Genomic DNA, 14161 nt, shown 5'->3' on the forward strand with positions numbered 1-14161 from the left:
GATTATTATGTTATTTGCTGTTACCCAAGCTATAGTTAAAGCTAAATTAGGCGCTTGTTGTTTGGCTCTAGGTGACTTCTTAATAAAACTAGTCCTCCCTTGATTACCTTACGTTTGGAAGGTAGTGCTTATAGTAACTGAATGCGCTGCATTGTACTGCCATCTGGTGGTGAGGATCGGTGCAGCACACCTAAGAAGCATTCAAGCTTACTGAATGCATATAATGCCTGATTAAAAATAATCCTAATTGCATTACTGTTATCTAAATATTAACTAACTATAACGAATGCTCTGAGTTTGTTTATCAGCTATATCTCAGTTTGGTTTGACACTGATGGTATAAGCAAGGGTCAGTTATAGTGACTGGTGTACCCTACTCGTGATGGATGTTGTAAGGGGTCAAAGTGCCTTTGATAAGATCACAAACCAGACTCTTTTGCTTTGATGAAGGGCCATAGTGCAAGAGTCAGAGTCTGCCTGTTTGGGCCCTGTTGCTACATGTGATGCAACCACATGCAAACTGTAAGTTGTCCATTTACTCTAACGTTACCCTCATGCGGGGATGAGTGGACAGTCCAAAGAGCAATCTGGAGTGATATAATAACTACCTTAAACTGTTTTTGCTTGGCAGATTCACAAAGTGCTTGTTCCCTTAATTAAAAACAGATATAAATTCTTAATGCTTTAAAATATTTTAAATGTATTTAATGCATTCATGAAATAATAATATATTAAGCTCAGTTTCTTTTGTTTTTTTAAGATGTGGATTGAACTGGGATTTACTCAGGTGCCTTTTGTTCCTTATGTGGACAGAGTAAAGAAGTATTAAACATTTTGTAATAACTAGTAAATATAATAATAAGTCTGATACATGTGGCAAAAAAGTAGCTCCACACAGGGAAAAAGGAGTTAAGGTGTGTTTTTGTTGCTTATTATTTTTTCCACTCAAGCAATTAAAATAACATTATGCTTATTTTCTGACACAAAACATTTCTTCACTTTAAAAATGGGCTGTTGAAATCATTTTAATTCATGGGACGCATACAGCCCAGTTTGATCTCAAGTGGGCCTGACTGGTAAAACCATTGCATGATAACCGATAAATAACAACACCTCCAAATTTGTCCCTTTCTTGTTGTGTAAACAACAACAAGTAGGCTACATTCTTAAAACAAAACAGATGATGAACAGCCTGAGACGTCTCAATAAGAAAAAAACCCCTGTAATTTCTACAGTATGTCTCAGTTTGTACACATTCGGTCAGTCTACTATTCACTGTCATTACATGTGCATATTTCATTTCCACTCCAGCGTACTAAAGTGGAAGTTGCTGAGGAAGCAGGTTAATTTATCCCCTGCCTTACAAACCATTCACAAATCCAATTTTTTGGCAGTGCTATAGGGCTGTGGTTTCACCACTATTGTTTTAAGATGGAAGTTTTATACAGATGCTTTTGTACTGAAGCTGCTGAGTCACAATATTTTGCACAATGTTCAGTATCCAAATGTGACCACAAGACATAGTCTTTTTTTTCTTCAGAGAACTGTACTCTGGTCAGGATGCAAGCCTCTGAAGCAGCATTATGAAAAAAGCTACTCACTGTTTAGCTTGCTCTTGAAACCTGGCACCTCTAAGCTTTCACAGGTGAATCAATATTAGGTGTGCAAAGTCATCTATTGGGATAGATTGGACCCTTTGGCAGGTCTGTTCTGGCCTGCAAGCTGTATGTTTTACACCCCTGCTTTAAAGGTCTGGCTTAAAGGATTTAGTGGCATCTAGTGGCGAGATCACAGATTGCAATCAACTGAAACTTCTCCCATGTGCCAGGCATGGAGAGCTACAGTGACCAATAGTAAAACATGAATGGTTCCACCTAGAGCCAGTGTTTGGTTTCTTCATTCTTGGCTACTGTAGGACAACATTGTGAACTCCATGTAAGAGGACCTGCTCTGCATGTAGATATAAATGGCTTATAGGGTAACAAAAACACAACCATTCAAATTTTCAGGTGATCATACACTTATAAAAACATAGTTATAAATGTTGTATTACATTTCTGCTTATTTGTATCCCCCTAAATCCTCCACACTGGACCTTTAAAACCTATTGCAAGCACATGCACAGTGATGACTATAGGTCCCCCTATTGCAGTGCACCCCCTTGGTTAACCTTTTTAACCCCATCCCCATTTTAGCACGTGTACCATATTGTAAAGCATTTAGGTCACTATAAGGACAAGACAAAGCAAAGGTGAAAGCAGAGGACACTCACATACAGAGATGCCAGCAGAGGGAACAGTGTGAAAGGAGAGGAACGGGTTCCTGAGATTTGTGGCCTGTTTGTCTCCTCCCAGGGTAAACTGAGGTTACTATAGGCATCATCAAGGGCAGCTATTCATTTCTGTCATAACTTTGAAGGGATTCTCCCAAGGGAAGACATATTTTAACAATGAGTGGAGTCCTGGCCTGATCCATTTAGGGTCAGCCAGTACGCTTATGGTGCAAGGACAGGTTTAGTCAAGCTCAAGCATGTGACGCGTATTTCTTAACATATGAGAATACATCGTGAAAAATCTTCAGTCATCACCGTTTATGATAAACTGCTTGTAACGCTGACATCAGAGAGCAGACTGTCAGCTTATATAGAGTTCGGGCCCAATTTACTCTTGCTGTCTCACAAAGCTGATGTCTGCTTATTGAGAACATCCCTAAGCTATGACCCATTTCTCTCACCAGAAAGCAGAAGTTTACAATGAGATAATAAAAAGTATAATTTGCATTGTCAGATAAAGCAGCTTTAAATCCAAACTGACAGTGTGCAAAACAACATGCGCTGCAGTGACATTTCAGTTTATATATTTATATATTCAGCTGCATTTCAGATTTTAGGCATTTGGCTGACAATCTTGGAGTAACCTACAACGGAGTGTAAAAGCAGAATAGGTAGAATAGCAATAGAATAGACATGGCAAACAGAAATGATATACGAAAGAGCCTGTTATTGTGAGTGCACAAATCCATTAGTGCATGTCACCTTTTGGAATTTTATGGCAGAGCAACAGGTGGTGATCTGAGCAAATGTAATGAGCAGGGACGGACAGAGAGTGAAAAATGACCATGAACCTTTGACCCAGACGAGCCCACTAACACTGACCCAACAATTAAAGAATAACCCTAAGACTATTTTGCTGCCAAATTATTCACCTGAAGTCAGTTTTAAAATTATTTGACCCCTAATGTCATGTCACAGTACAAGAAAGTGCTAAAAGTCAGAAAACTCAGTAGAGACAAATCTTAAAGCTGTCCACAGGTGGATGCGGTGTTTAAAGGGCCGGAGTGAGCTGCAGGAGTAAGGTCATGGCCGTTCCTGGCATGCTTTCCCTTGTGCCTCCGGAGAAAGTGGACAGGTGTGGATAGAGATGAGGAGGGGTGCCGGGCAGCCACTGATGTCTACCAGCCTCCAAGCTATAGCTGTGGAATTTCAGAAGATTAAGGCACTAAGACAGAAGGAGTGAGGAAAGAGACAAAGAGGAGGAGATAACACAAGCCCATACATGCTTTCCTATGCCACATGCCTTCTCTGCTTTAAATGTCTCGTTGTAAATCCTCCTCCCTCTTTCACCTTAAACTTTCCCCTCTTCACTTTCTTTGCTTCACATCTGAACCTCTTTACCTACATTATTTAACCCTCTTGTAGCAATCAGTTTTTTAACATCCTTCGTCAGAATTCTCACCTGATTCCTCTGACACCTCCGTGCTTACTCCAGCTGTGCTCTGAGCCCCAGTCACCCGTCCGTAACCTCTTTATCAAAGTCCTAGTCATAACAAATGACACCCCCATTTTCTCTTAACATACTTTTATAGTTTAAAAGTCAATTTCCTGTGTACTGACTGTAAGGATACACGAGCAGATGCTCTGGAACCTTCGCTATTTTCCCAGCTGACTTTACAAAGCTGATGTCTGTTTTCACTCATCATAATTAAAGATGGATTGTGTGATTACGCAGAGATCCTGTTCTAAATATACAATGCACATCAAACTATTTGTTGAAATAAGTGAATGTATACGCTGCCTTTTTTATTTGAAATATATCATTTAATGCATGATTTTCTTTTCTTTTTTTTCACAGTAATATTCCTCATCATACTGACTTTCCATTGGACAAGAGGCAGATTCTGGTTGATGCTACTGGAAGGATAAGGGACGCTGGCTGTGTGAAAGGGCCCAGAGGACTGGAATGTTTGCCACAGGTCAGGAGTGGCGCTTTCTGCTCCTTTGTGTGCAGTCTACAGAGGAGGTGTGGAATGCAAACTTCATGAGAATAAAAGGGACGAAAGGGAAAGAGTAGCTGGGGGTCGGTGGGCGGGAGGGAGACTTAAAAACACAGAAAGAATGGGTGCAAAGACTTAGAGCGGAGTGAGCTGGGAAAGTGTTTTAGGGGCTCTGAGGCAGACAGAGAACACAGTTAATTGAGAGAGAGAGAGAGAGAGAGAGAGAGAGAGAGAGAGTGCGAAAAGAGGAGCCCACGAGCTGAACCAAAAGAGAAGAGTTAAAACAGTTGCTGCAGCTGCAGACCACATACAATGGGTACTCCACAGAGAGCTGCTTTGAGAGTGATGACACTGTGGAAATCATAATGTGGCATTTCTGAGTACCAGTTAATGACATTCTTAGAAACATTTATGGAGTTACAGCTCATCAATATACGTCATCTGTACAGTCTCAGACACATGCCTGTTGAAAAGCATTGCTCAAAAAGTGAAAATAGGATTGGACTGAAAAATGTAAATCAATTTATTCAAATACAAAGGGAATGATTTTTGTGGCACAAAATGTCTTCACGAAAACAAGCTGAAATATAAATATCATTGCCACTTGGATAGGATATTCAGAGGTTTGTCCAATAGGGCAGTAAAATGAAAAAGGCTGGTGTCAGTTACATCTGATTTTACCAGCCAAGTCGCCACAAAGAAATGTTGGCATTGTACGTTTCTGCAAAGCAAGAATATGTTAAATTTAGATAATTCATGTGTATCATATCAACATTTTTAAAATTATGTCATCAGGAAGTTGGGGGGAGGGGGGGTGTTTTACCTATGTGAGACACCTGCCAAGCTGCAGGCCACTGTTCGAAACCAGCAAACAACAACAGAGGTTTCCTTTCCCGGCGTTTCAGTGTTTATCACTTCACATCACAGCATTTCCCAGCAGCGTTTGAGCCACCAAACCTGGGTGTTTTTCACTGACACATCATAGTGTTTCTCAAGTACCGTTAAAGCTGCCAAACCCGAGTGTGCTTCACTATCCCTGCTTGTCTAACAGCTTTTGTGCCACCAAATGTGAGTGTATTAAGCCAAATCAAGCTCTTTTCTCAACCATAACCAAGTGGTTTTAGTGCCTGAACCTAACCACAACTCCACAGCAGCATTGTTGAGAAACATAAAGTATTACAGTATGTGTTACAAAATATAAAAATGTGATGTATCTATGGTGTGCAGAAATGTTTTTCCTGGCAAAGAGGTTGGATCTGAGGCAGGCAGAGTACACAGATGGATTTCCAGGTGGGCTGTCCACTTATACACCATGGCACCATATTGCAGTCACCACTGACCAAAGTATATAGGCTTACTCATTCCTTGAGTGTTCCCAATATCAATATATATCAATACATGTTATATGATAATCTTGAATTCATTAGGCTCCTGCGTTTTCTACCATATTTGAAATGAAATCTGAATGCCCTCCACTCTGAAGAGACATTCAGAGAAATGCAGGTTTGAATCATATTTGGCGTCAGTGTTTGGATTTACCTTTAGTGCCCCTGCAAATACCAGTTTTCAATCTAACTGCCTGCTATTTAGAGATCAAAACACAATCACTGTGTTTTGTGCTGTAAACTAACAGTAAAGTGAAGGGTGCACAGCAGGGTGAGCTCGAGTGTGGTCGCCGGTTGAGTTTATTTAGTCTGTTTGTTTGAGCAGTTCATTTAACAGACATGGTCCTTAGATGTTAATTAGTTTAGTCTCCCGTCATCGCTCAATATTATAATTATCACCAGACTGGCAGTTCCCCCAGTGCAGAGGGGAAAATTTCCACACACTTTTCTCGTGGTCACGTTCCTGGTTTGGCAACTTAACAAAAGGGTTAAGCAACTGGTTGTGTGGAGTAATATGTCTGAAAACACAGCTCTGCATCCAATCCCTACTTTGGTTCTGATGGTGATCTTGCTTCTTTGAACAAGTATAGGCCTACGGCTCTTTTTCAAATTCCGAAAACCATAATTGGTTAAAGGGATACTTTGCTGATTTTCAAACAGCTTTGTGTTAATTCTATGTGGGTATTATGTGTAAATGAACCGTGGTAAACTTTCCTCCATTTACCAGCACCCAGATCTCCCTGCTCATCTCCAAGCTAGAATCCACCAAATGATGCATCATCTGGCAGATTTTTCACTGGCTATATAGGGCTGTTGCTCAGACTACAGATTGTACTTCCACATTTTTGTATGCCTGCCATCATGGACACAAAGAGTATGGAAGTGGATCGAGAAAGTCGGTGTGTGAGTGTATAGCAGGTGGCACCTTGTATAGTAGCCTTGGCTACCAGTGTATGAATGTGTGTGTGAATGAGTGAATGTAATCCTTAGCGTAAAAAGCACTTTAAGTGGTTGATAAACTAGAAAAGCGCTATACAAGTGCAGGTCCATGTAACACGATACTTTGTAAACAGGAAGTGGGTACCATACTGTTTCCTGTATTGTAAAAATGGAGGCTGAAAATGTGATCAAACAGTAAAACTAAGCAGCTGTTACTACATTGCATATTTCTCACCTAAAATGTTTTCAGAAACACATTTTAGCTCACCCACCAGTTTGAGCATTTATTGGTTTGATGTGGTGGAGTACATTCTTTTAGTTGTAGATTTTATACCTCTTATACCTTTTATACCTTTCTCGCTGTTTTCTCTGGTCAATGTAGCACCAATTTCAAAAGTATTTGCGTCTTTCTACTGCATAGAAGCCCCGTTTTATCAAAAAGCCATCTTTCCAGTAGTAAAATACTTCTTAAGGGGGAAGTGTAGTGGTGATTTAATACCAAGCTGACAGTCTCATCCTGTTTGATGTGCCCACTCTGCCCCCCTTTTAACCGCAGGCAGGTGAACCCAGAATACCTGTTAGATGATGGATTTGTATGTCAGGGTGTGGTTTGGTGTAGCTCTTATGTAAGAACAAATGCTTTCTGATATATGGAGATACTATCATTAGCAGTCTGTGGGTGGCACAGTCACATTTCTCTTGAGGTGCTCTCATAGATCAGGGGTTTTACCAGCCTCTGACAGATTAACCTACATTTACCCTCACAAGCAAAACATGCATTTGTTCAGTACCTGTGTTTTCTTGTCTTTGTTCTTGTACCCTTGATCAGCAGTGGATGTCAGAGTTTTTTCACCCACAAAAGCCACATTTGACACAGATAAAAGACCAGATTTAAGACCACATAGCTTTTCCTCCATGTGATATATTGCATGCAGATGTTGGCTGTTACAGAAAAAGAAAAGCTGCAGTTGTAATCGAGGGCTCATTCATAATGTTGCTATAAATAGTGAAATGAAGTGACAATGGATAAGCTGTCAGGCCTCACCACACACACACAGACCACAAACTTAGATACACAATCATCATTCACACTCATCTCTAAACCCCCATTATATGACAGAAATTAATAACAATGTTTATCACACAATATACAACTAAATGACACCACAAGCCCATTAGGAAGCAGTGGTGCAGGATCTGAAATGATTTGTATGGTGATTTATTTCATAATGACTGCATACATAAAAAGGTGTTTTTTTTTCTTTAAACATACATAAATCATTTTTTGGCAAGCTGGAAGAGTCAGCTGTGTGTTCCTTTGCAACTTCACATGCATATTTTTCCTGAATGTTGGCCTGTTGTCCTGTTCTGGCATGTTCTTCAACACAAGGAGCAGACCTTAGGCAGACTCAATTGGAAGCCCAGTTTAGGGTCCTTAATCCTAAACGTTCATCAGCTGCTCTTGAGGATTTATAAAGTTAAACTAAGTCTCACAGAGTCTAAAATGTGGTGATGACAGATTACTCCACTTCACCTTCCAGCCACTCAGTGATTCGATGATAAGAAAAGTCCACCATTATTTCTCAGCACAGAGTGACCTGCAGAGGGAGAGAGAGATACTTCCAGTTCCAGTTTTTAACACTAAACCACATGACTGGGATAAACTGGAAGCATAATTTATGTATTTCTCAGGAATTAGGGAATAAATACATGAAAATGACAAGTGACTGAAACTAAAATAGGAAAAGTACAAAGACACATCCTCAATCTTTTTTTTCCTTCCACACCATCTGTGATAGATTCATCTCCTGCCAAACTGCATCTGTGATTTTTCTTTCAAACCGCTTATCCATAAAATACATGTCAAAACACATACAGAATATGATTTAGTGTGGCGTTTCCATGTGATTTTTAAGTGTGTACAAAACAAAGTTTCTACTGGTTACTGACAGTTGATTATCAGGATAAAGAGACCCCCAGCATGAACTGACTTTATTCTCCGAGCTGAGCACTTTTTTTAAATCAGCATTTATGTGTTTAAATCAACTTGAAAAAGTCCAATCTATTTACCTTACATTAATCATTATCAGTCTGATTTATGAAATCCTCTTGGTTAATGAAAGATGACAAACTACTGGCGTGGGACAAGAGGAGTGACTTTGATTTTAATTGAAATCTTCCTGCGCATCACGGTCACGTCATGTGTCATAATTTAAATGTATGTGTTTGGTCCCAGGCCCAATCAATGCCTGTTTGGTGCCAGTCATGTGGAAAAGTCTGGGTGTAGTTAATGCTGAGTGTAGAGCTCATCAAACATTAGTTTTTCTTTGTTTAATTGTTTGTTGTGTGTTTTAAAAAATGATTATCTGTAACAGGTTCTGTAGTTGGACAAAGGTACATAGCACATGCTCTGGAAATATTTCTCACCCCGACCTCAGACTACCCACTGCACTCTTAGTAACTATCTGCTAAAAGCTGTTAGGAATGTGGCTCTAACTCAGGCTGGCTAAGCTGGTACTGAGAGGGGAGACAGTGGGAGGTCAGGGGGTCCGTTGTTTACCCACCAGATCAGCATCAATCTGTCCAGCTCTCTGGGTGCTTCTGTCAAACCTCCTTCTATCTCCCACTTTCACGTTCTATCTAATCGCTCTGTCTTAAAGGCGCAGGAAATTTATCTTTTATTGTCCTTATTTTGAAAAATTGGACTTAGTATGTTTACATGTCGCTGATGCTAACTGTTCTCCACAATTATTTATTTACCATGAGAAAGCAACATGTTTTGTATTGACTGCATAACTGATGTCACTGATGTTTAATGTTCAGTAAATTGCGGCTAAGAGCTGGGTTTGGCAAGAAATAATATGGAACAGCATCTTTGGATAAAGGAGAGAATTATTACGAATTATAAATGGGTGTGTTTCTCTCTCTGTCTGTGGTTTAAGACTCTTCTCCCTCAAGAAATTATGGTTTGGCTTCTTCTCTCCGCATGCTCTCTGGGATTTCAGTTCCATGTTACTTTAGAAAAGCCTGTTGTAGCTTGGACTCTAGGAACATTATCTTTGGTAATTTTCCAATTAGACAAGGTCCTCACAAGTTTTATCATTGAGCATGTCTCAACTGAATACCACAGTCTTCCTAGAATTAATTAGGCTTCTGGCAGGACTATATTCAGCCTGCACAGGTAATCGACACTCTATAGGCCAAAGTTCTGCCAGAGGATTGGGATAGATGTCCCCAGAAGTATAAAGAGGTGGCTGACTTGTCACAACCAATTATTTCTGCTCATTCCTGTCAGCAGTGTCCCTATCAAGGGATTACTAATTTGGTCTTGTTTATGCAAACTCAATTCACATTAAATTATACCTGAGAAAACACGTTCATTACAAAATGGAGAAGCATTTAATTATATCCTTTCATTATTGATGATGAGGTTAAAAATGTGCAAAATGGATCTTTACTTTTTGTGGAAAGATGACTTTCTGTTGTCTGGTGGATTTTGTCTATGTTACCCACAAAATGTCAGTTTGTATATCATTTAGTCGTGCTGTGGTACCTGAAATTAATGTTGTTGTACATATCCTACGTAATCATAAGCCAGTATATGTGTATAACCCATGCATTTGGGAAGGCTGTGATCATGTGACTAATGCACGGAAGAGAGTAAAGAGGGAAGAGGTCCCCATAAGGGATTGAATTGGTGTGGTGTATGGGCCACAATACACAGGACATTACCACAGGACTTTTCCCAGGAGACAGGTGTTCTGCACTGTGTGAACTTTTTGTCACTTTAAGCTACGTCATCACCATGTTTCTTTTCTTAAACCTAAGCTACGTGACTGTGCATTAAGTATGTATCTTTACTTTGAGCATGTAACATAATTACAAACCTTACTATTGGAGCCTGGCTTTGAAGAGAGTATAGATAAATCCACTGCCAGTTCAGTTTTAAATTGTTATGCTTTAGCAAAAATGCATGTATTTGGGAAGTGCTGAGCATGAGGCTGGTTAAATGAGACTTGAATTACACTGTACGAGTCCTGCAACAATTTGTAAAAGGATGTTGTGATATAGTTTACTGTTGTTAAACATGTTTCTCCAATCAATTCATAAATCAACATGTTTCCGCTACAGGAATGTGAGAAAAAATTTCTCATGACTTATTCTTGACTAATTGATTTACAAATGGTCATTTCGTGGTGCTATTCATGGTGTGATGTTCTCTCAAATTAGGCGCTGTGCTATAACACACCTTAGTGTTTTAAATTATGTTTTTTCCAGGTGTTTCTTCCCTCTGAACTAGCAGTGCAGGACTTCTAACCTGAGGTGATTCAGCCGCCAGCCTCACTGAGGTCAAGCTCCAGCCTGGACAAGCATCAGTAGGCCGCTGATGTGATGCTGGACAGAGATTAGACTTACGGTGAAGATAACCTGTCGTGGTCTCTATGAACTGACCAGAGGTGTTATAATGATGAGATGTGTTTAACCGGGGCTGTGTGTGAACTTCAAAGCTTGGATACATCCTCCAGCTTCAAAAGATTTACACAGACCTCTGATCTTCACCGTCAGGGGAAGGTAATAGGAAAACTGCAGGGGCCTAATAACAGGAGTTAAAAAAAGGGAGCATATTTGCATCACCATCATCCCCGTCATCATCATCATCATTATGATGCAGTGGTGTGGACTTGAATCAAATGGTTTGGATTCGACTCAGATTCAAGTCACAAACTTGATGACTTTGGACTTGCAACTAGACTTAGACTTTAACACCAGTGGCTTGTGACTTCACTTCACTTTTAGCGTCCCCGAGTCCAAAGATTAAAAATTACATATGGTATTTAAAAAGTGTGCCATGAGCCACTTCATTTTCCTTCATTTCCTGAATTTACAACATTAATGCTATTCATTCTAGTGATGCACCAATCTGATATCTGGATCGAATATCGCCCCGATATCATCAAAATAGATGGATCGGGTATCGGAAAATGCAACCTATACCTGAGGCGATCCTTTCCCTTTAAATCTATTGTGACGCGAGCTACGTCATACGTCATGGAGCGAAGGAGAGAATCTGCTGTGTGGAGGTATTTCACACTATTTCAACTGCTGTTGCACAATTGTTAATTTTGTTAAAAATAAATAGTTCATCATTGCATTAAACAGTTTCATCTTGTTTCATTTTATCTTAGGAAAGAACTGTGTTGTCATCAATGCCTGATGCCTCTAGTCTTTTCTGTTCTACATGTAAAGGTATATAGCTTTTTAGGTCAACCATTTTATCAGATCGGTATCGGCTGATACTCAAAGCCACAGCTTCGGGATCTGTATCGAAACTGAAAAAGCTGGATCGGTGCATCTCTAATTCATTCCCAACAAGTCCACGCTTAATTCCTAAGATCCAGTTTGTTTGAACCAATCTGGCAGCATCCAATCAAGTATCAGGAAAGAACCATGAACAAGTTATGTTACGTTACTGAGCGCTAGTTTGAAAAAATGATACCAAAGATCATTTTTGCGCATGTAAAAAGATGAAATGGTGGTCAACGAAAAACTTACATGTTGTTATAGAGATGCGACAACTTCCAACTTTGTTGCATAAGTCAAGGCTAACAGTGAGTTAATGACTAGCTAACGTTCTCTTAACAGCCAACATTCTCTTAACGGCTACGCAGGGCCTAACATTTCAACAGTCTTATTTTAAGATGCAGAACAACCACCGCTTCACCTGCACTGGTGTTGGCAAGGTGCTAGAAAAATCAGTAAGTCCAAAATGGTGGAAGATTTCCGCACACTTACTTCTATGCAGTGTTTCACTTTTTTTGGAATAAAGTATAACCAATAAGCAACTAAGTGAAAAACTGCAAAGATGTAAGTGTGCGGAAATCTTTTTTTTTTTTTCCCCAACAATCTTATTTTAACAAATGGATAGCTTATAATTTCTAAAAAGCATTTGTGATTTTAAATATATCATTATTTGTTGTTAAAATTGCATCATATTTGGTAAAGAGCACATTCTGATTAGTTTAGGACTCAAAACTTAAAGTTTAGGACTTGGGTCTCGATGTGGGACTTGTCAGTCTTGACTTGGGACTTGTATTAGGATTTGACTACAAAGACTTGAGACTTTGGTTACTTGTGACTTGCAAAACAATGACTTATTCCCACCTCTGTTATGGTGACAGTGACATATTCAATCACTGAGACATCCTGTTCAAATCCAGTGTAATCCCATTTCCTACATTGAGGTGCCCTGAGTCAGAGTTAGGGTCTCTGTGGATTATATAACAGCCTACATCTGCAAAACTCAGTAAACTGACAGGTTACATGGTTAAAGTGCTGTGCTCTACATCACTTCTGTGGCTAATGACCACCTTTACATAGTGAAAACTCATAAATTATCGCCAGTTACAAACATGATTTAACATGGGAGTGCTTTTTTTTCTCTTTCCTTTTCTGCAGGCGCACTGCTCATCCATGCGTCCCCAGGACCGTCCTATGGGAGGGAAGAGGCGGAGGAGGTGGAGAGCAGAGGGAGGGAGTGATGGTGAGAGGGAGAACTTGAATGAGAGGGACTGAGCGACACTGAGAGGAGCCACCACAACAAAACTTCCAACTCTCAAGCAAGTGGGACTACAGACTGGCTTCGACCCTTTAATCCCCGCATGGCTGCTGAGTTCCTGCTAATATAACTTCAGTGTAAAGTTCTGGTGGCGGAGGCAGAGGGGGGTCTCCGCTTGGAAAGATGGAGCATTTAATAAGGACCAGGTCGCGCAGGAGAATACCGCTATTTCTTTTGATCCTGCTCCACATAATGACGACAAGAGCCGGTAAAGTATCCAGTTGAACATGAATGACGCACTGTCCCCTTTATCTAAGTTTCCGTGCCTTTTTTTCAGGCACCTTCATTCATCACTTGGTCCCCAGCTAACACGGAGTTACTGGCGCAAAAGCATAATCTTTACTCTGTCTTTTAATGTTCACTTCTGATCCTGGCGCATTAAGGCTTTTATCTGTGCTTTGAATCTGGATGTTTTGGTGATGCTGCTACTTGCTCCACAGAGTCGCTGCAGGCTGGGATTAAAAACTAAAAGCTGGCTCAAATGACTTTCAGAAGTTGTCGTTCCCGTGCAAATGCAATTATGAATAAGTTTTTTTTCCTGTACGCATACATATTAATTATCCGCGTTGTTGCACAAGGGAGTTTTGATTGATTCAGCGTTTCCTGCTCCAGTTTGCATTTCAATTGGACACATTTCCAAAGTTTTTTTTTTTTTTTTCTGAATTTCAATGTTACTTCCTGCGTCAGGTGAGCTGCAGCGACCTCAGGAGATGTATGATGTCATGTTCGAGTTTGCTTGTGACCAGCGTCGGTTTACTGTGAAAAGGTTTAACGTTGGCTTGAGAAAGAGGTGAATGGCTGAACACTGACCAAACAGAGTGGATTAAAATTCCTGTCATGGATCTGTTTAATGTGCCCTCTGCACACATAGGTCTTAAGTGAAGGCGCTTAGCACTAACACTCTTACTGCCTCAGTTATGATTATTCTGGCACGCTTAAATATTTTACA

General features: G+C 40.1%; 1 protein-coding gene across 1 annotated transcript in view; it reads left to right on the forward strand.

The window, feature by feature from the left end:
- Positions 1–3722: 3722 nt before the first annotated feature.
- col5a3a (collagen, type V, alpha 3a) overlaps positions 3723–14161 on the forward strand; it is a 74832-nt gene continuing 64393 nt past the window's right edge. Inside the window, exons 1-3 of the mRNA XM_049561213.1 lie at positions 3723–3791; positions 4131–4251; positions 13053–13420. Coding sequence (XP_049417170.1) covers positions 13336–13420 — 85 coding nt within the window. The 5' untranslated portion in view covers positions 3723–3791; positions 4131–4251; positions 13053–13335. The remainder of the gene's footprint in view (positions 3792–4130; positions 4252–13052; positions 13421–14161) is intronic.

This window comes from Epinephelus fuscoguttatus, linkage group LG19, assembly GCF_011397635.1.
Source record: "Epinephelus fuscoguttatus linkage group LG19, E.fuscoguttatus.final_Chr_v1".
NCBI lineage: Eukaryota > Metazoa > Chordata > Actinopteri > Perciformes > Serranidae > Epinephelus > Epinephelus fuscoguttatus.